The sequence below is a fragment of the Stomoxys calcitrans genome, chromosome 2 (assembly GCF_963082655.1).
Source record: "Stomoxys calcitrans chromosome 2, idStoCalc2.1, whole genome shotgun sequence".
NCBI classification, from domain to species: Eukaryota; Metazoa; Arthropoda; class Insecta; order Diptera; family Muscidae; genus Stomoxys; species Stomoxys calcitrans.
The window spans coordinates 235,421,434-235,445,242 of NC_081553.1; the positions used below are offsets into that span (position 1 = coordinate 235,421,434).

Consider the following 23,809-nt stretch of genomic DNA (forward strand, 5'->3'; position numbering starts at 1 on the left):
CAAACAAACAAATGTAAACCAAAATTTCGCGCACTTTTTTTCTAAAGCAAGCTAAAAGTAACAGCTGATAACTAACAGAAGAAAGAATGCAATTACAGAGTCACAAGCCGTTGAAAACATTTGTCAACGCCGACTATATTACTACTATATTACCGACAATTACTTTTTGGGCAACCCAATATATACCACGTTTGCATTCTACAAGTACAAATTTTGTTAGGTTCTCCCGGTTTAATTATGTACCCACTATAGAAGATTTGTATAAGTTTTTCAGTTTTATTGACAAAAAAAAACGAGGATTCTGGAATTGGTATTTGAATAAACCCTTATGTGTAAGGAATTGTCGCTCAGTGACATGCCGTTCGGAGCCGGATACTAAATGGAGGTCCCTTATATTTTAGCTTAAAGTAGAATCAGTCAGCAGTCAATTATATGTAAGAAGTCTTCTGCCTGTTCCTAAATGGAATGTTTGTGGGCAAGTTACATAACTTTATACCATCAATTATTCAAAAATACTTGGCGCCATTTTTGGCAGCATTTACTCCACAAGAGTAGGAATAAATCCAAAAGTACCTTTTCGGCAGCACTATGTCCTGCAGCCGTATCAACCACCAAGAAAAGCGACCATCTCCAGAAAATGTTGATTAGATCTTCAAGTTCTAGCTTCATAAAAGTAGGCTTTTAGATAAAGCACCGTAAGTAGAAGCAAAATTTATCTGATCACTAAGTAGTTCTGCTCAAGAACCATCCAGTAGATTCACTAAACATGTTTGTAAACTTTTTTAACAACCTTTGTAACTTATTTTTCTATTTTATGTTCCTTTTTTCAAAAAATAATAGTCAAATGTTTAGCCAAAATAAAACAGCTGAAACAAAACAGCTGTTTTCGAAAATTCGAAATTCCGTCAACCAAATTTTTTCTCTCCCCATTCAATCAGAATAGGAGGATTTAATTCGAAGAAGAAATGGGAATCAACTCCCATTTTCAGAAATGGGAATCAACTCCCAGAGAAATGAGAATCAACTTCCAGAGTTTTCAGAATTTGGCTAAATATATTCTTGCACAATTCATACTATTAAATAACAATTTAATTCGTACAATTAAAAATATGTTCAACATATGACTTGTTTACCAATCACTTGCCTTGATACAAAAGAAAAACAAAAACTGTTTAAGCAGTTAACACCTTGTTTGAAAAATTTTTTATAAGTCAATACCATATTCAAACGGTCAAATTTAGGGCCTGTATTTTTTCTGTGTAAACGTAAAAGTGAAACGTTGTTCCCGGTATATGCTTTGTTCAAATATCAAGAAAACCAACATTTAATATTAAATGTTTCTCAGAGTTCCTACGTGTGATTTTATTAATATCCTAAGCAATTTTCCATTCCATAACGTTTACCATTGAATTAACATGTTGCATTTTTCTACATACAAACTCAACGTGAAAATCCGCTTTATGGGTAAATAAAAAACCCCTAATATCATTAATAAATGGCGATAAAGCCTAGTACTGACTCCGACTTTTCACACGAACAACTGTCAAAATGCACTATAAAAAAATGGTGATGAGTTCTATGAGCTAATTGGTAGCGACATGTCGCTGCATAAGGATGAATTTCGCACAAATTTAATTAAAAGCTCACGAAATTGGCCGAATCAACTCTGCTTCTATATTGTTGTCTTTGTTGTGTGTTGTTGTTTGTGTTCTGACAGAAAAGAATCCGCCGGATTTTGCAATAATTTAATAGGCATTTTCGCTGTGAATGAAGTCAGTACTTGGCTTAAGCCAAGTACTGACAATATTTTGTTGTTGGCAGTTGCCCAACAACAAAATATTGAGTGCACTATAGGTCAAAATTGGTGATTAGTGCAGCTCTGATTTTGAGTATGTAACTAGTTTGCACCATTTTTCGTTGTTTGTGTATGGTATGGTTCTTAACTATAATACACACACACAATCAAAACTCGTTGACAGATAGTGTACTTCGCGAGAAAAAATTGTACTCAGCTGTTTATGGTGCAACCTATTAATTATGTCATAATAACACATAATAATGACGAAATGGATGAAGGCAAACGATGTTACACGACGAATCATTCAAACATCCAAACGTGCAAATGAGTGTCATGACTTTTCATATGCCTCATGAGAGTGTACCGAGGGCTGTTGCTGTGTTGATTTCAGTTTGCGTTATGTGTTAATATCCATTTTTTTTTTTTGGAGTATAACGCAGATCAAAAAAATCAATTCTCTGGTCGCCACTGAAAACTAGTTGTGTAGAAGATGGGACAAATATCGATTTATAATTTCGGCCGAATTTTTATAATTTTCCGCTAATGAAGTACATATGTGCTGTAATTAATCGTTTCTAATTGTAAATAACTTTGATTCATGATGCATGGAGCTATTAAAACATGTTCATTCGTAGTTGCAAGAAAAATCCACTATGTGAACAAAGGACTCTCAACCTAGAACCTAGAGTTGTGCGAAATAAATGAAAAATACAAATTCCGCGGATGCAAGTTCCAGTTTTGCAGTGATCAACTTCGTCCAATTATTCCCCATGAACATTATTAAGTATGTCAAATCTGCCGACTGAAAATGTCATCAAATAGGAGAAAATGTAAACAAAAAATTAATGTAAGAAGAGAACACAACAAGTTGACATCCTCAATGCCACAAGAACCGCCAAATTAAAAAAAAAAAAAATACGTTGGTTAATCGCTTGGCTTAAGCTTATTCAGTGGATCCTGACAATAAGCTTAACGAGCACCAAGTCACATGATTTTTAAAAAATAAATTAATAATAATAATAATAACCTTCACTAAATTATCAATATATAATTTTCGATATAAATTCAATTTCTCAAAATCGATAACCGACAGTAGCATTAACATACAACTTAACATTAAAATGTTAAAATGAACGTCCGCACAAATTGAGAACATGTAGTGCAATATGTTAAATGTTAATCCTCCATTCCAAAGAGCGTAAGAAAGATTATTATTATTAGAAAGATTATTATTATTAGATTATTAAAGATTATTAAGAAAGATTATCTTACGCTCTTTGATTTATATTTGTACATTCATAATTCCGTCCTTTTTTATAAAATGAAAGAATAGGCAGGGAAGGAATATAAATATATTGTTCTAGGTGCCAGTTATTAAATAATATTTTAATAGACAATACCAAACCCAAATTCAATCAAATCGCTTGTTTTACATTAGAAGGTAAGTGCAAAATTTGAGGAATTGTTTGGAAAATCTTGACAAATTAAAACATTTTATACTTCCAGACGCAAAGAAAAGAGTAATTACCTATTTCTTAAGTGTTTTGATGGCATCATCTTCATCGGGGAGCAACGAACAAACCAAAACCGTTCCTTTGAATTTGTTAAGGAGGGACGATGCTGCCATGGGATTGAGTGGATCGGTCTGTACGACTCCCCCTTGCTCGTGTCCTTTTCAGGTTTCAGTAGCGGGATCAGACTACCCATCTTCTAAACATTGGATACTATAATAGTGATCAGATAGGCTGAGGACAGTTGTAAGTTAATCGACTCTAGGCAGATCCAGCGCTTTGCGCGACTTGGTGCCACGGATGACATTCGTAGCTTCGTGCGTAGTTGTTGTTGTAGCTGTGTGTTGTGCACTGAAAAATTCGATCGGGCCAATGAAAGACTCCGTCGGGTCAATGCGGTACGTACAACCGGCTGCCATGGGATAACACGTTAATTTGTGATGGCTGTCCAGCGGCACGGAGATCACGGATATACGAATGGCTCCCCTCCTAGCCTTTTCACTCTCGGGTCATTAAATTGACGTTAAGCTATTGAAAATACCTCGCACATATCGCCGGCATTTTTTATTTAAAAAAATGTTTTCCAAGCAAGCAAATAAAAAACAAAACAAAAATCAGATGTTTTCTGCAATTTTTCACTGGAAGCCGTTCGCGTACTTTTGCTTGCAAATTTTTTAAAGAGCTTTTGCTCTCCTGAAAATTTTTACTAGAAAAGTACGCGAACAGGCCTAATATTTATCACTATTTTGCAATTTTTCAGTTTGAATACATTTTGACTATTAAAGTCTGTAAGGCGAGAGGATAAAACAGTTTGGTTTCTCGAGAGCTATCATCAGTCCAATTAAATTTTAATGTAAAATTTTTCTACATTTGATTAAAAACTTTATTATTATAAAAACATTCCCCCTATTTTGTATGTATGTTGTACCCACATGTCCATATGTGGAGGTGGCGATCCTCTTCTAGCTTCTATAGGTGAGCAAGCTTGTTCCGGTCTAAAGGACCGATGGCAGCGGGAACTGGGTGGCCTTGGGTTATTTAAAGGCACCAATAACTCGCCTTGTCATATCGATCATCATAGGCACACAGTATTTATACACGACCCCGCGGCCTCTCACTGAGACTCTTCGCTCGATACCGCTGATTGTGGACGCGTCCCGTAGCTCGCAGCTAAGCTTCTCTTGACACAGAGATCGGAGCTTGAAGTTGTCCAGTGCCGGATGTATGTATGTATGAGTCAAGTTTTCGACTTCGACTGCCGTTTATATATTATTTCCATTCTGTGTAAAATTGAGTTTTTTGGTTTTTGTAGTATATGACCCATGGGTATATACATGACATTTTCTTTTCTTTGTAATCGGATGATATACAGACAGCAACATCCGAATATAAACTGTGTTAGATCTAATAGGGCAAGATGTGCTTGAAAATTCATAAACACTGATCTGATATTCTTGTAGATACACCGCCAGGACGTTATGATTTCTTCTTTGTCTCGCAATCAGTTTGCCAAGGACTGTTTTACCAACTAGCCAGCTACAACATCACACACAATGTTTGCCGATAACAAAATCACGCATTTAAATTACAGTTGTTGGTCTGGAACTACGTGTCATTATCGATTGTGAGTATGCCCGAAAATCATCCTCCCTAGTGGCTGAAAGTTTTCACCGCTACCCGCTGTTGCAAATTTCAAACAAATTGGGTAAAAATACTCGTTTTAAGAGCTGAAAACGGCAAATCGGGTGATCGGCTATACAGGGCTATATATGGATGAAGTTCGAAAATGGTCACCCTTTATCAGAGTAAACCTGACTATGGATGGAAAAGTAATCTATACCGAGTTTCAGCTAAATTTCTTAATTTTAAAAGGGCTGACTTTTTAATTTTCATACCTCAATTTCTTAATTTTAACAATATCCTGGGGTTTAGAGTCAAAGGACAAATTAACTTCTGCGTCAAGGTCTCCAACGTAGTACATATTTTTTTTGTCCCTAGGCAGATTCATTTCTAAAATAGGATATACCGGACAATATTTTGATATATCTTTGTTTTAACCGATCTGCCATCTGAAGAACGCATAAGAACTTGCACTCAAATGCCGACTACTGGAAAATGCAATTTTTTATGGTCCCTAAATGCGGCATCGAAAACGCAAAACGAAAGAATTTGTTTGCCTTATTTCTTGTAAACCTTGCAAACAGTGTTATCAGATTAGGGAATATTTTTTTGTGATTGGGAAACATTTTCTCATTTGGGGTACGGGTATTTTAATGGGGAAAAAGGTTAAAATTGGGGAAATTTCGTCAGCATAGCTTTAAAATTATTTTTCTTGGGTATGCGAATTTTCATTATCTTGATTCCTGGCCAATACCCCCGGATTAGATGTGATTTAATAGAAATCATATTAACCTACACTGATGTTTGCTCCAGAGATGAGAAATTACACATGAATATGATAGACATAGGCTTTAGCCTTAGTCCATCGTATTAAAGCTGAAAAGGTTTCCAACTATTTAAGGTCAGCTCAGGTCACGGCATTTAAAATACTAAAATAACTTTTTATACCCACTACCTTCGAAGAGCATACTTATCTAGTCATTCCGTTCGTAACTCCTCGAAATATTTATGTGGTGTATATATATATTCTTGATGGTCTTGACATTCAAAGTCGGTCTCTTCATTTCCGTCCCTCCGTCCGTCTGTCGAAACCATGATAGAGGGCGAACGAATTAAGCAATCACTTGAAATTTTGGGCAACTTGCAATTGTCCTATATCGGTTCAAATTTCGTTATAGCTCCCATATCAATTAGTTTTTCGACTTGACTTCTAAACCCCTAGAAACTGCAATTTTTATCCGATTGAGCTGAATATTTTGCAGTGTTCTGTTACAATTTCTGACAATCATGCCAAGTATGGTCGAAATCGTTTTATTATTTGATATAATAGATCCCATAAAAACCGAATAAAACTATATCCCGATTTGATATCGTGAGCCCCTGTTAACCGCTATTGCTATCGGCTAAAATTTAGCTATGACAACATTAAAATGCAACAATCCAGAAAAGTTTTAAGTTTTTATAAAAAAAGACATTAAGCAGTATATGTTGTTCTCTTGGCGATTTTTTTAGGGGAAAATCATTATGTTTGGGGAAATTTGTTGGGAATTTTAGGGATCTGTCTCGAAAACATCTGGCAACCGTGCTTGCAAGGTCGATATTCGAATGCTTATCAAACTTCTTTTTAGTAAGGGAAACCTCAAGTGATTTTAAATATTAAAATAGAAGACTTAGAATATATAGACAAAACAATTTTTTGCGTTATGAGAATTTGAAAACCGGAACAGGTCTAATAAAGAAAATAATATTATTAAAATAATTCAATAATTTTTATAACTAAAAATTGTCCTTTATCAAAAAAAATTATTTGTTTTTTATTATTTTAAGTTTTTCTACGCTTTCGATACCTCTACTAGTTTTTTCTTAAAAACAAGCACTTTCACACTTTCTGATGGACTCCCTCTCACAAAAAGCGAAATATATTTTTCCATTTAATATTTTTGTTATAGGGCTCAAATATGTTGCTTACAAGGAGAACCGAGAATATTATTGACCAATTTTTTTTTAAAAAAGTTTTACATATTCTTAGTAATTTGAGTTTAAGAAACAAAACTGTCGACTATTGGTTACAACAGACCGCTACAACAAATTCAATCGAAAACTGATTGCAATTTGAATTTAATAAGTGATTATACTTTGCTTTACAATAAATGTTTTCGACTTAAGCTGAGTATTCTGTTCAGCTTTTCAAGCGGAATGCTGTCAAACTCTATTTAAAAAAACGTCGGCGAAACCCTGGAGGCAATTAGGCGAAAAAGTAGTACTCTGTTCACAGTGAGGAAAATGACAAAAAGAAATTTTAGTGGCAACACTTGGAACAATTGTCAGCATCATGTTTGTTTTATTGGTTACAATGGTTCGTTTTTACATTTTATAATTTTTTTTATTTGCGAAAAAATATAAAACTATAAGTGAAGATAAAAAAGGTATTTTGGTATGAAAATAAAAACAAATTTTTACTGTCAAAATTATTACTGCTCGCGACAAATTTCACATTTCAGTGACCATTCCTAAAGTAGAATAGAATACCAAACCTTACGCTGTTTGTCGAATGGTAACAAAGTTGTAGGGATAGTAAAAATATGACATAAGTGGGGTGAATAATTTTTGAGTAGCCCAGGGGCTAGTAAGATTTTTGACAGCACAGCAAATTTTGACGTTTCATTTCAAAGGCCCATGTCAGTAATTTTAAATTCATTTGCATTTTAGTAACCAACTTGCTTGCGGCATAACTTAGCCGCCTACATTGTGGACAGACGTCATTAAATTTAAACTTTTTTTTGGCATAAAATCATTGTCTATTGTCATTGACAAGGGGATACTGAAAGGTTGTTATTTAACAATAATGGACAAAAGTACAGTTTTGTGTTTGTCGTTTATTAAAATGATGGCGCCGCCGTTTAGTGATTTTTCTACAACGGTGTCAATAGTTTGTTAACCTGACATGATTTTCTTTTATCATTTTTATAGATACAAATTGGCATTTGCATACAATTTCGTGAAGTAATTGCTTCTACCGCTATAAAATTAATACCGATTTATTTGGAATAACATTACTTGTCTTACTGGCCGTATTTTCCTCTTTTCCAAAGCAAGACCTAATATATCTTCATACTGCAACGTTCCCATTTGCAATATAACTGTTGGCAGTAATGGATATTTTTGAAAAATATTCATTACGCAAAAAATCAATTATTTTTGGCTTTTTTCCTGTATTATTATGTTTACTTTTGATTTTTGACAAACGTCAAAATTTGTCAGTGTTAGAAAAAAACGGTCGATTAGCACATTGTTTTTCCCGCCAGTGTAAAAAACAAACCCCAACGTCATTGTTACATCTCACCACAGAAGATTGCTATCATTCGACACACGCTCTTAGTTTCTTCTGTTTTGTATCTGTTATGTGTGTATCTGTATCTTTTTCACCTCAATTCAATCGCTGCTTTAGTGGTGGATTTGGATTGACGACGACTTTGTGGTCTTTTGGTCTTTCGTTCAAATTCTAAAATCAAAGAGAGAAAACTGTTGTAGCATACATCCGTCCTTTTTATACACATATGTAAACAATGTAAAGTCACAAGCCCAGCTGATGAATTTTTGGGATTTCAGAGTTGCATCCTAGTCAATTTTATACCAGGTTACAAGGTAATGTCACTAGCCCAGCTGATGGAATTTTCCAATTACAGAGTTGTATCCAAATCTGACTAGAACGTCAGTCAATTACATTTTAATGTCTGTTTGTTTATTTTCCCACACATTCTATGTTATAATTTACACTTTTAATCATAATTTTTTTAATCTTTTGGCTGCTGTACCTCAAAATGCATGTCAATTTGATAGTGTACAGAAATTTGACAGCCACCATCTCCATATGTCAACAGGGTTGTATCATTAATTTCGTTGCTGTTGGGCTAGTGACTTCTTTCTTGATTCTGCCAAGGCACAAACACACAAGAAGTAAAATTTTCAGCAGCTTACCCAAGCGATTGATATTTTCTCTCTATCATTTGCGCGGAAAGAACGGCCCGGAATACAACAAACAACAAGAAGGAGAAATTACAGGATTTACTCCAAAAAAAAGTAAAAATCCCAAAAAAAAAATATTTAAGATAAATTCAAATAGTGATCTATCTGTTATAATTATTATCAATTAAATGTAATTTTTAATAAGTGATAACAAGCAAATTAAATTCAATAATCCATTAAACGTCAACCACATATTTGTGTGTACATCCATTCAGAGAGATATTTATATACATATTCGTATGTATTTATGTATCTATAAATTGAAAAGAAAAGCAAAAAATAGTACAACGAGAGAAGCTATAATCAACACACAAAAAAAAAACATACCCAATTTAATAAAAAAAGTACAACAAATCAAGCCATTCTAAAGGGCAATTTGTGCAGACGTTGAAATTATTTTCAATAAAAACATTTCAACGGCTGTTTGTTCTTCGTGTTCCAAACGTCGGCCAGCGGAAATTTGAGCGAAAATATCCTGCCGTGAGACCTAGTTGTTCGTGTGTGTGTCAGTTGTACGATAATAATTGTTATATATTTCCAATAACAGAATCAATCTGGAAATCTGCAATATTGACAGAATCTAATGCCACCACAATAATTCTCCTCATATCGAAAGATCAAAGTGCGATTTCGAATTTCATGTGTTATTCTTCGGTACCCTCAAATTGAGGTTGAGATAGAAAAATAAAAACAAGAAGAAAAAACAATTGTCTGTATACCAAAAACCGAAAAAGCAAGACCTAAGAAAAGTTCAGTGTTCGTGTGTAATGACGAATGGAGGAGGCAAAATTGCAAAATTATTATATTGCGTGTGAATAAACATACAGAAAAAGAACACTTTGTAAAAATTAAGAGAAAAGTTCCCTCAAGTTTCGTAAATTTTTTTTGTGATATTCGAAAAATTTCCCAACTACGTAACGTCGAAGGTGATTTCTTCTTTATTATTTTTGTAAATGCAAAAAGAAACAATACAAGAGCTATAGCCATCTTACTTTACTCAACACGCTCTGGGAATTTTATTACAAATTTACAAGATACGTGTGAGAAAGAGACCGCAAGTGTTTTATGTTTCGATAAAACGACGACTCGTAGCTATTGAGCAAAAGCAAAATAAATATTAAAACCACCAAATTAAAACAACAACGACGGGAAGCTAATGGTTTACAAAGTTTCAAGTAAGTCCCGTCTATAGTTTTTTTTTTTCTTAATTTCATCCATTATTGCAACAATGATTGATTTGTTTGCTGAGATGAATTGATTTGGCTGAGCACGAAATCCACGTTTAGCTTCTTCTCTAACTAAAATAGCTACAAATCATGTTTAAAGTATATCAGTAAAACTGGCAACGTAGCAGTTTTTACTACACAACGCGCACACACACACGCTCAAATGTTTTCGAAGGGAACACACGGCTTACAGGCATACAAATGCTACGTTGCCGAATTTCGAGCAAAACTCGAACGTAGATGATGATGCCGGAGGCCGTTTTTCTTTTTGTTTCTCACTTTTTTTTATTCCCTTTTGTAATGAGAAATGTATTACTGCGTGCAAACAATAACAAGATTTCGTTTACCTTTTGTTTTGTTTTAGGGGTAGGATTCCATGGTTGTCTCTATATAATAATAACCTACCTAAAACATTTTCGAATCCTAAGTTTTCACAGCGAAATCCATTAAAAAAATCGTACTAAGTGGAAATTTTAAATTTAAAAGCGAGCACGAACAATTTCTCGACTTGAGGCAACACATTAAAAAAAATATAATTTTCGTAGCATTTGCTTTGATAGACTTAAAAAACAACAATTGTGTGCAAATAAAGCTCTTCTACTTTTATTTTTTATGATAACACTATACATAAAAAATATCACTATAATTTTTTCTTATTAATTAAAAATAAAAATTTAAATAACCATTTTTTAAATGAATCAAATTTTTTTTCCGTTGCTATCATAATGGTTATTGATTTAAAGAAATTTTCAATGAAACAATTTTTGAGTTCAATTAAATTATATTTAATTAAATTTTTTCAACTAAATCAAATATTAATTGAATCAATCACTTTTTTTAAATGAATTTGAAAAACTAAAAACAAAATTGATTGAAAATTGTGTCCTTTTTAACATTCAGTTTTTTTCAATAATTTTTTATTGAATCGGAAATTTTTTAAAATTTCAAATTTGATCTGAGACATAATAAAATGTACATTACTTTGCTTCCTATCAGTTACGCATTATTAGAACCGTCCATTTTTCAAAAAGTCTAGCCGCTCAAAATTTTGCTGCATACATAGGTACAGCCTTATTCACAAAGCTTAATGTGAATTTGAATTAGGTCTATTTGACAGTCTACAAAGGAAACCTGTCAAATTAACATATTTAAAATCTACATTAAGTTTTGTGAATAAGGCCGATAGTGTTTAAGCATGAAACTCCCATAAAAACAGTTTTTCGGCTGGCTTATTAAATCTCTAGACGCGATTCTAATATTGTTGTTGTAGCCACATTTTCATGTGGAGGTGGCTAACCTCGTCGAGCTACTGTAGTTGAGCATACTCGTTCCTATCCAAAAGACTGGCCATGGGTTATTTAAAGGCGCCAATAACTCGCCTTGTTATATCAAGTGCCATAGGCACTCAGTACTATCCAAAGCTATCCCGAATCGAAAAGCTATTTTTACATTATTTATGATCAAATTATGCATGTTAATGGCAAAACGGCTCTTTAGCATCTATCTTATTATTAATTTTACTAAATACTTCTTATTGAAAGGGGCCAGTTTGGACAGCAGTTGGGTCAAATCGTTTAGATATGTTTAGATATAGAAATGTTTAGATATAGCTCCCATAAGCTAGGTTAGGTTTAAGTGGCAGTCTGCCATCAGACGCACTTCGACGTTTTCGTCCATTGTGATACCACAAGAACAGAAGAAGGAAGCTGCCTTTTAGTTCCTACCGTTGGATCATCCAGATCGCTTTAATAAGCCCAACGACTTGCGAATGTTCACATCTACTAAATCAGACAGGTTTTCAAAGAAATTACGTCAGTGCAGTAAACACGGACAGAAGGTGTTCTATAGTCTCTTCGTTTCCTCAGTTTCTGCAAAAGTCGTTACTGCAACCTTCAGTCTGTCAGCAAGTTATCCGATTAGGCAGTGACCTGACACGACGGAAACAATGACAATGATAGAGTAACAACCCTCAGCTGAAAAAACTGAAGTGTGAACCAATTTCTCCGGAAAATTTTTTACAATTTATTGTTAATAGTTTAGGTTGAATGGCCAGGTTACCATGAAATGTGTTCATTCGTTTGCCAGACTAACCTATGGTTATTGTTATTACGAGAAGCTTGGCTGAGAGCTATTCGGTGCGTCCACAGGTTGCAATGCAATCACGTCATCCCTGTTAATATCCAATAGGCATTAAAAAATAATGAATAATTGTTTTTAATGAACCAGTTTAAAAATTATTTCTAAGTTTCATTTCAAATCATGCTTTTAATTGACTGTGCAATTTTTTTAATTAAAAAAAGTTTTCATCCATCTTTTTCAAAAAAGTAATTGATTTTATCATTTTGTTGATTGAAGCAGTTTCAACTAAAAAATGAATTGGATCAAAATTAACTTCGTGATTAAAACGGGTATTTATTTTTGTTTGCGTATGCAAACTACACAATTTGCCAAAATAATAATAATAATAATTTTTTTAATTGAAAAAATGTTCATCCATCTTTTTCAAAAAAAGTAATTGATTTTATCATTTTCGTGATTAAAACGGCTATTTATTTTTATCTGTGTATGCAAACTACACAATTTGCTGTTCGTAAAACATATGATAGAATTGTCTATATGTCTTTTTATTGTAAAATCCGCTTTTTTGGGGCTTCTATAAAGGAATAAATGTTTTTTGAAAACTGTCGACAATACACGAACTTAAAACCTACCCATAGTAAATTAATGGCTAGTACTACGTTTCTTTTTTTGGATGAAAAATTTCCCAAAATCATTCTTTCAGTGGTTTGACAAGGTTACCACATTTGATTTTATTGGGTTTCTTTGGCCAAAATATAGCCATTTACATATACAAATTAATATGGCACCAATCAATTTTTCAGCTGATTACTTTAAATTATTTAAAAATAAACGGATGCAGCTTTTATTTGTAAATATAATTAAATTTTGTAGTATTTTCATTGGTATAAGTTAAATAAGCAATTTTCTTTCATCAAACACTTTTCATTAATATTTTTCCGCTTATTTTTTTTTTATATGGAGTTTCACTCGAAACCCGAATATAGTACCAAACTTAAATTGGCAATTTTGACATACATAAAGCTGCCAATGGATGATAAGAAATGCCATATGTGATTTCAAAAACAGCAACTCCGAAAGTTGTACACATCATGTGATACGTACAAAAAATTTAATATGGAATAAATATGCAACTTTTTCGATTAAATCGTGATTTTATTTCATTGAACATACATATATATAAAAAAAAAGTACAACACATACGAGATTACATGCCAATTGGTGCGCGCTCTATTTGTGTTTGACGTATATAAGACAAGTCTTATGAATACAGAAAGTGACATATAATATGACATGTCCTTCCGTCTAATGGCAGCTAAATGCAATAACAACGATACATAAAAAGTGGCATGTCATAAGACAGGAACATATAGTCTGATAACACCTTAACTAGGAATGAGAGTATAAGATAATCGTTAATATTGGGTTGCCCAAAAAGTAATTGCGGATTTTTCATATAGTCGGCGTTGACAAATTTTTTCACAGCTTGTGACTCTGTAATTGCTTCTTTCTTCTGTCAGTCAGGATTCACTGAATAAGGTTAAGCCAAGCGATCAGCCGATATACTTTTTTTTTAATATTTGGCAGTACTTGGCATTGAGGATGTCAACTTGTTCTCTTTTTACATTCATTCTTTGTTTACGTTTTCTCCTATATGATGACATTTTCAATCGTCAGATTTGACATCCTTAATGATGTTTATGGGGCCTATCCACGTTGTGTTTTGCATGTGACCTAACCTTCTATTAGTGAATCCTGTCTGTCAGTTATCAGCTGCTACTTTTAGCTTGCTTTAGAAAAAAAGTGTAAAAAAGTATATTTGATTAAAGTTCATTCTAAGTTTTATTAAAAATGCATTTACTTTCTTTTAAAAAATCCGCAATTTCTTTTTGGGCAACCCAATACAAACGACTTTTGTGTCGACATATTTAACTAAAAGATTTTTGATATCATTTACAGAATTGCAGCACAGGAATAAGGGAGATTTTTGACAGAGGAGATATAAATTTTGATTTTTATTGAGCAGAGTTGTATGTCGCTAGTTGATAATATAAACACAGTTCTATTTCAGCTTGTGTGCGGCGATTTCTAGCCCCTAACAAAAACATACTTATTTGTTTATGATATTGTTAAAAATGTTTATTGCCATTTAAAAATTGCTAAAATTTTGCCACAAATTGGCAAAACAATATTTTATAGAGACATTTCCAACCTCTGTGTGAATTATTTGGCGGACTTCGTCGTTCTTGGAACTCATTCGATTTTCATATTTTAATGAAATTTTGGTACAATAAATACATTAACTTACTACGACCTTTTTCTGTAAAAATTGCCCAAGTATGTATTGTAGCTTATTGCAAGTTTATTAAACGTTACAAGCAAGCTATGGGAGATTATCAATAAATTTTTATAATTAATAAAGCCTGCTTGATTTGTTTTTTCTCTGGCAGAAACGTCAAAAATTTGTATCGTTAATTTGTATCGTTAATTTGTTTTTGTTGGGCAAGTGACTATACCTTCCTAATTCTTCCATGAAACTACTTTCAAAAAAATAGTCGGTATATCAATGAATTTTCACTATGAAAGACGATCTTTTTGACGGGTTTTTTTAAATTCATTAGATCGTTCGCAATATTAGGACAGGCAATTTAATAGATATTACTTAAAATTTTTTTACTAAAGCACACAGGATTCAGTGAATAAGATTAAGCCAAGCGATCAGCCGACATACTATTTTTTAATTTTTGGCAGTACTTGGCATTGATGATGTCAACTTGTTCTCTTTTTACATTCATTCTTTGTTTACCTTTTTTCCTATATGACATTTTCAATCGGCAGATTTGACATACTTAATAATGTTCATGGGGCCTATCCACTTTATGTTTTCGGAAGTAACCTAACCTTCTATTAGTGAATCCTGTAAAGCACAGTACTCTTTTCTGGTTTCAAACATGAACACCCAGGGTTCACTAAAAAAAAAAGTTGGGCACTTGCGAAAACATAGAGTGGATAGGCCCCATGAACATCATTAAAGATGTAAAATCTGCCGATTGAAAATGTCATTATGAAAAAATGTAAACAAAAAATGTCGCTACTATTTTATTCATAGAACTCTGTACCACTTCTGCGGGATGCTTTTTGACAGTTTTTCGGGCAAAAAGTTAAAGTCAGTACAAGACTTAAAGGGGCGGGCAATCACTGTCTCCTAATACAATCACTTTTGATTGAAGCGAAATTTGTATTGGCGCAGCGACATATCAATGGTATTTTGAGTCTTCTTTCGTGCCAAATTACCGGTCGCAATGGACAACAATCGATATATAGTCCAGTCTTTCGTAAGATAAAGCTTCTTTTTAACTACTTTTCTGACTCTATATTTGGCCGAATGTTGCAGGCTACATGACAGCGGTAGCGTCGTCTAAATAGTAGGAAAAAAGACGCCAATTCCCGTGTAACTGTAAACAGCTATAAAAGCGAAACAAATTGAATTTATTCAGAGAATTTTAAACACAAAAATTGAAGTATTCTTTAAAAGCTATTAAATCTCATTTTTAAATTTTAAAACTGCCAGTGGAAACAAGGTAGGAAAGCAAAAAGTAAAAATTATAGAATTGCTATTGTGGTTTCTCTTGCCTTGTAGTTTAAATTCTAAGTCTTCAAACTGCTGTTCTTGCAGTTCAACTGGGAAATCGCTAGATGGAAATACTTGCAATCGCAATGTCTTTGCAATATGGATGCTGTCTAGGGGATGACAGAGTAGCATTTTTCATAATAAAAAAACTAACACATATTTCCTATTTTTATGCCTTTTGTGTTTCAACTTTAATGGAGTTTTCTTTTTGTTTGTTTTTTTCATTTTCTTTTCGATGCGCGTCCTCGTCTGGTGTGTTGCTTGATATTTTCAAATTGCCACGTAGGACCACAAATAAATGCGCAATAGAAAAAAATACAACAAGAATACCACAGAGAGTAAAAGCAGTAGAAAAAGAAGAAATCGCTTTGGATATAGAGCCAGAAAGAGGTTAACGACGCCCATCAGCATCAGCAAATAATAAAAAGGCAGAAGACGAGAAGAGCCCGTTGACTCTGCGAGTAAAGAAGGAAATTTAAAAGATAAATCAACAGACTGATTAATTAATATTTAAAGTAAAGAGTATAATACATAATAATTTATACATAAATCTAATAATAATAATACACAAATCCTGCAAATATATATAAATAAATACAACTGTAAATACTGAAGCGACGACGACGTCCAGAAGCAAGCGGAAGAGAAGGAGAAGAGTTGAAGAAAAGTGCAAGGGCAGGAAGAGTTAGTGGTGTTTGCTGCCGATGAGGACGACGAATAGCAGGTTCCAGATTCACATCAGGAAATAACAAAAGGACAAGGAATGCCCATTTATATTTTAAATAAGCGTTGATTTTATTGTGTGTGATATTTAAAACTTAAGCATTAATTTAAACAAAACAAAAAACGTAAAAAACCCCAAAAACAACAAAGGCAAACCAATTACTCAAGCAACAAACAACCCATCCAGTAAAGTGGCGGTAAACTAGCAGCATAATTGAGAATTCGAATCAAATACAAGATACAACTACAACAATAACAATTGTACTATGACATACTCGCACAATAGCGTTAGTAAGAATCTTAAAATGACAACAGCAGCAGCAGCGACCGCAGCGGCATCGATACAACAACAACGTTCGAAAAAAGTGTCGCATAGTGGAGCAGGCGGAGGCGGTGGCGGTGGTTATGGCAGCAGCAGTAACTCACCACCATCAACACCACCCTTAAGTGCACATTCCAACAGTATTGCTAGCAGTACAAATTATAACCATACCCATTACCAGCATCAGCTAAGCTCATCGCCTCCAGGATGCCCCATGTCATCAGCAGTTTCCACCAGCTCCAATTGTAGCAGTAGTTCCGGTGTTTCATCACTGGGTTCATCAGGCAATGGAAGCAGTGGCAGTTATTTTGCGTCTGCACGTAAACATCAACGCAATTGGCAACAGCAAAGGCGATCGCCGCAGCATGTAAGTGATGCTGGCAGCTTTTTCAGCAACAACAATACCAATCAAGGTGGCGGCAGTGCAAATAAACGGTATAGCATTGGCGGAGGAGGAAGTGGCCAAAAGCACCGTGATGGGCAACGTTCACCTCAGGGAGGACAAGCGACACGCCAATCGCCAGCTTCGATATTGGGCGGCGGTATCAGTCCATCTTCGCCAATATCCATTGGTGTCAGCAGCAACCCCAATTCGGCCCGCAAACCCCGCTCGAAGCACTCGAGCCCATTGTTGTGTGCCGGTGGCAAGATCTCACCCACTCATCCACTCATACCCACCGCCCTGACGCACTTCGCCGGCAGCAAGTGCTTCGATGCACCAGCTCCCACAGCATTGCCGAAACCTCCTGAGCACTGGACACTGAGCAAAAGTGAAGAGAAGGTCGACAGCAGCGCTGGTCCCGGCCTACATAGTGTGCTAAGCGTTCGCTCGCACAATCACCACCATAGCAGCCACCACCACCACAACCATCATCATCACTCTAACGCCGTCGATGCGCACACCTTTGGAGGACACGTTGTTAAGTCTTCGAAACGCAATCTCCTCGACGACTTCGATACGCACAATTTGAAATTGTTGCTCAACGTGCAATCGTAACCGCCCAGCGGCATTCATCACATTTTTTGCCAACAAAACTTAAGCAAAATCAGCCCATTAAAGGACAACCAGCAAAAAAAGGAACGAAAACAACAACAACAAGAAACTAACCAAACAAACTATCCGTCAAAGTAATAAGGAAATACTATTTTTTCAACTTCTGTCTCTCTTGAACACTACAAGTGCTTGTGATCTCAAGAACATTACAAAGTCACACTTAAACGAAAATAACAATAAACTTCAGTAACACTAAATCAGCATTAATTAAAAATCCAAACAATAATAATAATAACAACAACAACAACAACCACATACAAATGAACACGCTAAAATAGCAAACAATGAACATGCCAAAAAATGCAAAATTCTCATATATCAACAACAAACAAATGAAAACTACAAAAAGTAATTAATTCCGTATCTGTGAAGAGACAATTACAAATAAAAAATAATTTTATTTAAAACCAACATAAACCAAAAACAAACAACAAAATAAAATTAAGCAAGAAGCAGCAGTAACGAAACAAAAACTTTAAAATCTACAAAAGTGCTATAACAAAAACCAAAATACCTACAAAACAACAACAGCAACAAGCAAAGGCATTACCACACCACCCAGATCTACAAAAAATAAACAAGCAAACGACGACTAATCCTTGACCAGATTAATAGTTACCTATCTGTATGGCAACTCGTTTTGACCGTGATATAATCTCTATTAGAATAGAACATCAACTATGATGATGATGATGAAGATGAAGACAACGGTTTTCCAATAGCAGAAGAACCAGTTTGGAAAAAACAACGAATGATCCCGCATCCCGCAGGATACCAAACCACAAAATCAACCAACAAAAGCGTCGCATCAACAACTCATAGTAGAAAAAAACTAAAACAAACATTAGCCCACCAAATATGAACAAGCAAACAACATATGTATGTATGTTTTGAACAACAAACATCAACGACGACAGCAACAAGAAACCAGCAACTAAGACTTGAGGCTAATTCCTTGAATGGCAAAAACTCTTGAGCTCGTGCGTTAGTTTCATACACTCGTACGTGCTCTTTTCTTTCTGTGATGATGGAACGGAGGGTGGTTTCGAAATTGCGAACTAACCGACCGTGCCAACCCAACCAACTCAAATACAAGGCCTTACAGTCTGCTCCTCCTCTTCCTACTCGTTCCATAAGCGCCGCTTTGATCGCCAGTAACTGCAGGCAGCAGTATCAGCAGCAACAATATCAAATAGTACCAGTAGCAGCAGCAGCATCAGCATCATCCAATCACGCAATACAGCTTTTATTAATGTTAAGTAGATAAAACAACTCTACATTTTTCGACTGTTTGGACTATATTAGTAGTATGTATGAATGTACCTATCTATCTATCTACCTACCTACCTACCAGCTATCTATCTGTCAGCCATTATGTGTATTTTCTTAATTTTCTTCCAAAATTCAAAAGATAAAACCTAAGAAATTTATTTATATTGTGTAGAAGATGATTTTCTCCATATTGTTTGCAATACCAGTTTTGTAGTGAACGGATGCTACAAACAGCAGTCATATCGTGTATTTATTTATATGCTATTTTTTATACAAGTCCATCGGAATCCCCGCCCCACGATCCCCTTCCCCCCATCCTACACTTCCCAGTCACTAATCGATCTTTGTTTTTATTTTCTTTTTTTAACGTTAGAATTTGTATTTTTTTCCCTACCTTTGTAAATTTAAAACTTACCAAAAAAACAGCTTGTAAAACGAGTGCTTCTATTAGCTGCGTAGCTTTTCTCTCTATTGGCAAAGGTGTGACTACTAGAGGCATTTGTTAAGTGTGATCTTTTTGAAGGCAGGACCCAATGTTTTTAAAACGTAAGGGCCCTGGGCCTATGCTTAATTAAAGGAATAATGTAATTTTGTAAATTTATATAGAAATATATATATATAGATATATCCTTATCTCTTCTTTTCGCCTGTTTTTTATTTTATTTTTTTTTTCTAATGCAAATTCTAAGTTAAACTAATTATTTTTTTTTATTTTAATTTATTTCCGTATTTTTATAGCAGTTATTTGGACAATGAATAACTGCTACAAAAAATGGAAAAGAAAGAGCAACTGAAAGTATTTATTTTTAATACTTAATAATAACTTTAAATTATTTGTATTTGTTCTCCCCTTCATTTCACTGAACAATGATAAAATGTATGTGTAATATATTTAAGCTTCCTCATATTAATATGATTATCAACACCTCTCCCCCTTCCCTTTCCACCATTTTATATCCTTTGTTTTGTATACTATTTACTATATAAATACTATTATATTTATATATGACTTGTAATTTTTAAATTCTCATAAAAAATCAACAAAAAGGAAATCAACTAAAACTAACCCAGTACCTTGTTTTTTTTTGTGTTAGCATTTAATACTTATATATTATAATACTATAAATTATTAAAATCCAAAAAGAAGCAAATGTTCATATTACTACTACCATACCATAACTATCCCGAACTTAAAACAACAAGTACTACTACTACCATCAACCATACTGCTACTGAAAAACAAAAACACTAAAATTGAGAGAGAGAATGATTGTTGAAAAAACTGCACTGCACCGCACCACTGAGATATGTATATAGAAATATGTATTTAAAACAAAAACGAAAAAGACAAAAGAAAATCGAAAAGAAGGTGAGGGGGGAAGGGAGATGCCTGCCATCCTTCCCTGCCCACCCAAAAACACATACATACTATGAAAAATGCTGTTGCCAAAAATTTGAATTTGTTATCTTCTGTGTATATAAGTCAAAACAAAATGTTGTTTTATTTAATTTTCCAAAAGTAATTTAATTTGCTAAGAGAATATTCGTAAGAGTATGAAGAAGACGGCCAAATAGAGAAAGATCCCAAAAGACACTCAATTCTTCCCTATTCACCACCAATACAAAGAGGAAGAAGAAGATAATGTCAAGCCAACCTAAGAAGAACATGCACTTCGTTTTGTACAAAATCAATTTGTTTCCTTTAAAATATAAAAGCAAACAAGCAAGTTGTTGGTATTGTTTTTCTTTTTTTGTTTTATTGAACTTTTGTACATTTTAAAGTTTTTTCATAAAAAGAAAAAAAAAATATTGGAAATCGAGCGACCAACAAGCAACTTAACCTTTTTATTTAAATGAAATTATTAAAACGTGATATTTGTATGCAATCTTAATCGAGAGGGAGCAGTGCTCCCTCAAATAATATTTCAAAAAACAAAGAATTTTGCATTTTTTAATTTAAGTTTTTCCTGTTCCCTTGCGACTGATGCAGCCTTTAAGCATCGGCGGTCTATCTCTGCCTTTTTTCTCTACATATGTATATTTAGTTGTATACTATTGTTTTCATTTCCTTTTTTCTCCCTCTCTTTTTCTGTTGAGCTTAGACAAACAAGCCTCCTCATGTGATCTTGTGTTGCTTATTATAATACTACTATTATATTACACACATAAAAACTCTTTAAAATTAAACAAAGTAATTACTCTTAAACACCAAAAGTACAAAATTCTACAAAATGAAATATTTTTTTTAATTAAGAGGGCAACTGAATCATAAGGTCATATCTGTTGGCTTGTTCTGTTTTGTTGTAGAGCTCTTATTGATTTTAGAATTTCCTGCTCTTTAAATACCTATCCGCCTACTTGTCTGTCTGTCTGTCTTTCCCCCCTCAATAAAAAAAAATCAAATCAAATTAACTGTAAACAGCTTTTATTTCTTCTTTTTCTTTTTTATTTTAAATTGATAACGAAATTGAAAACAAGCTTTAACAAAGACTTAAATACACACACAGACACACAGAAACTCACACACACACACACGTACACAAACACACAGATTATAATTATTATATTTTATTTTAATTGAATTGTGCAAAGTTGGACAAGTTTAAAACCGAAAAAATTAAAAAATTCAAAAAGTAAACAAAAACTACTGCTTAATAAAAAAAAACCCCAAACCCAGAACATACAAATGTGTATATTAGTAGGTTTAAAAATGTCTACACTATTGAGATTCTCTAAAATTGATTAACCGCAAGTGAAAAGCAAACAAAAAAAAGCTAACTACTGGTAATTGAACTCTAAGAGTTCACTTTGTTGCATTTGTTTGACTGTCGCCTGGGCCAGCAAGACCCTTTGAACAACATTTGTTGTTGCCATCTCAATAATGTAAGCAATTTTAAACAGCAACAAATGAGTGTATTCCCAAGTATGCTCGAATATTAAAGATATATTTTTTCTTTTCTTTTTTTTTGTTTATTAAAAAAAAACACACACACAAACAATAATCGCCGAAAAACCTTTGAGTTTATTTTAGTTTTTTAATTATCATGTACTTCCAATATTAATTTAATAAGAAAGCAAGAAAAAGCAACAACAACAGAAAACAACACAATCAAGCCCAAAAGCATTTAGGCAAAGTGAAATTTAATTGTCAGATATTTGAGCCAGATTTCTAAAGAGATTTCCTCTATATCTTATTTTAATGCATTTATAAAAGTATACAAATTTACTCTGGCCCAAATGCCCTTGGGTTTGGTTGATTTTTTTTTCGAATTGTTCTTTAAAAAGTAATAAATGTATGCAATTATGTGTGATAATAATACATGAGTTAAAGAAAAAAAAACAAAACAAAAGCAAAATCCCCCCTCCCATCCCATTTATCATTGTACAACAACCAAAACTTGATAAATGCATTCAAAATTCATTGTCTAATTGATTCTAAAAACAATGTATATGTTCTCTACGAGATTTTAACAAAATTGTTTGTGATTTTTTTTTTAGAAAACGCCCACACATGCAAAATTATTAAAAAAAAGAAAGAAAGAAAAAACAAGTAAAAACATTGAAGTTGAGAAAAGAAGTCCGAAATGTAATCTCGTGTATTTCTCTTCTTTTTCCCAACGAAAACATTTGGAAAACGATTATTTACAAAGAAACAATGTGAAACAAAAATTAAAACAAAAAAAAACATTTTTTTGTATACTACTTTAGGTATACAATAAGATACCAAAAAAATTGTAAAATATAATACAAAACAATATACGAGTACATATTTATATAGTATGACGATTGAACATATAAAAAACCACCCAACCGCAACTACACACAATAAGAAGAAAAAACAACAACAACAATAAACATTTCAATTCGGCAAAAGTCTAAATTGTTATCCGACATTTCTAAAATAACTTGATCGTTATTCGAATATACTACGACAACAACAACAAAAAATAGTCTGAAAAAATGAAATATTCAAATAAATTCTTGTGGTGCAGACCTTTTGTGAAGGTCTGTGCCTAATCAAACCAAAAACCCCAAACTTGTGTTTTTATTTGTGTTTACACTCATCATTAGCACTTTTTTTTCGGCCCCTATACTTGTGCGTTGATTTTCAGTTTGCTTTTCTTTTTTCACTTTGCTATGTACTGCAAATTGTTTGTTGATTTTGGGTATCTTACAAACTATCTACTTTACGATGACAGATTGCTATTTGGATTATCTATGTATGTAAACGTTGGGCCCAACTAGATTGGTTACAATAAATCGTAAAGTGGTATATCAGTTTCTAAATTAATCTACGATTCCAACTTCCTTTTTGTACGGCGTATCCTAAAATATATTCAATATGTTGTCCTGCTCATTTGGTTCGCACACGAATTGCAACAATATGTCTACAAGTAATATGGCTCAACCTTGTTTAAATAGATGGAGAAAAATGTTATGGAGTTTGTGTTAATGGGGTCCCACTGTAAAAAAAAAAAAACAGTAATAAAAAAAACTGCGCTACATCATCTGAAACATTTGAATTTATGGATTAATAAAAAATATCC

At 33.5% G+C, this 23,809-nt stretch overlaps 1 protein-coding gene and 1 long non-coding RNA gene across 4 annotated transcripts; both read left to right on the forward strand.

The window, feature by feature from the left end:
• Positions 1–1,925: 1,925 nt before the first annotated feature.
• Positions 1,926–3,926, forward strand: LOC106089562 (uncharacterized). The gene is made up of 2 exons (XR_001221650.2): positions 1,926–3,239; positions 3,305–3,926. It is a non-coding gene; the product is annotated as an uncharacterized LOC106089562 (long non-coding RNA).
• A 4,994-nt stretch (positions 3,927–8,920) lies between these two features.
• Positions 8,921–23,291, forward strand: LOC106089566 (forkhead box protein A2). 3 transcript variants are annotated; one of them, XM_013255436.2, is made up of 3 exons: positions 8,933–9,009; positions 9,503–10,130; positions 16,178–23,291. In XM_013255436.2, exon 3 carries the CDS (start codon positions 16,881–16,883, stop codon positions 17,931–17,933), a length of 1,053 nt encoding a protein of 350 aa, XP_013110890.2. In that variant the 5' UTR covers positions 8,933–9,009; positions 9,503–10,130; positions 16,178–16,880; the 3' UTR covers positions 17,934–23,291. The 3 variants fall into 3 exon arrangements, with proteins under 3 accessions (XP_013110891.2, XP_013110890.2, XP_059217321.1); XM_013255437.2 differs by lacking the exon at positions 9,503–10,130 and having other exon boundaries at positions 8,921–9,009; XM_059361338.1 differs by lacking the exon at positions 8,933–9,009 and having other exon boundaries at positions 9,016–10,130.
• The last annotated feature ends 518 nt before the right edge of the window (positions 23,292–23,809 follow it).

Excerpts from the sequence above, each read along its gene's own strand:
- LOC106089566 (XM_013255437.2), top strand. The coding sequence starts at position 16,881 with ATGACATACTCGCACAATAGCGTTAGTAAGAATCTTAAAATGACAACA.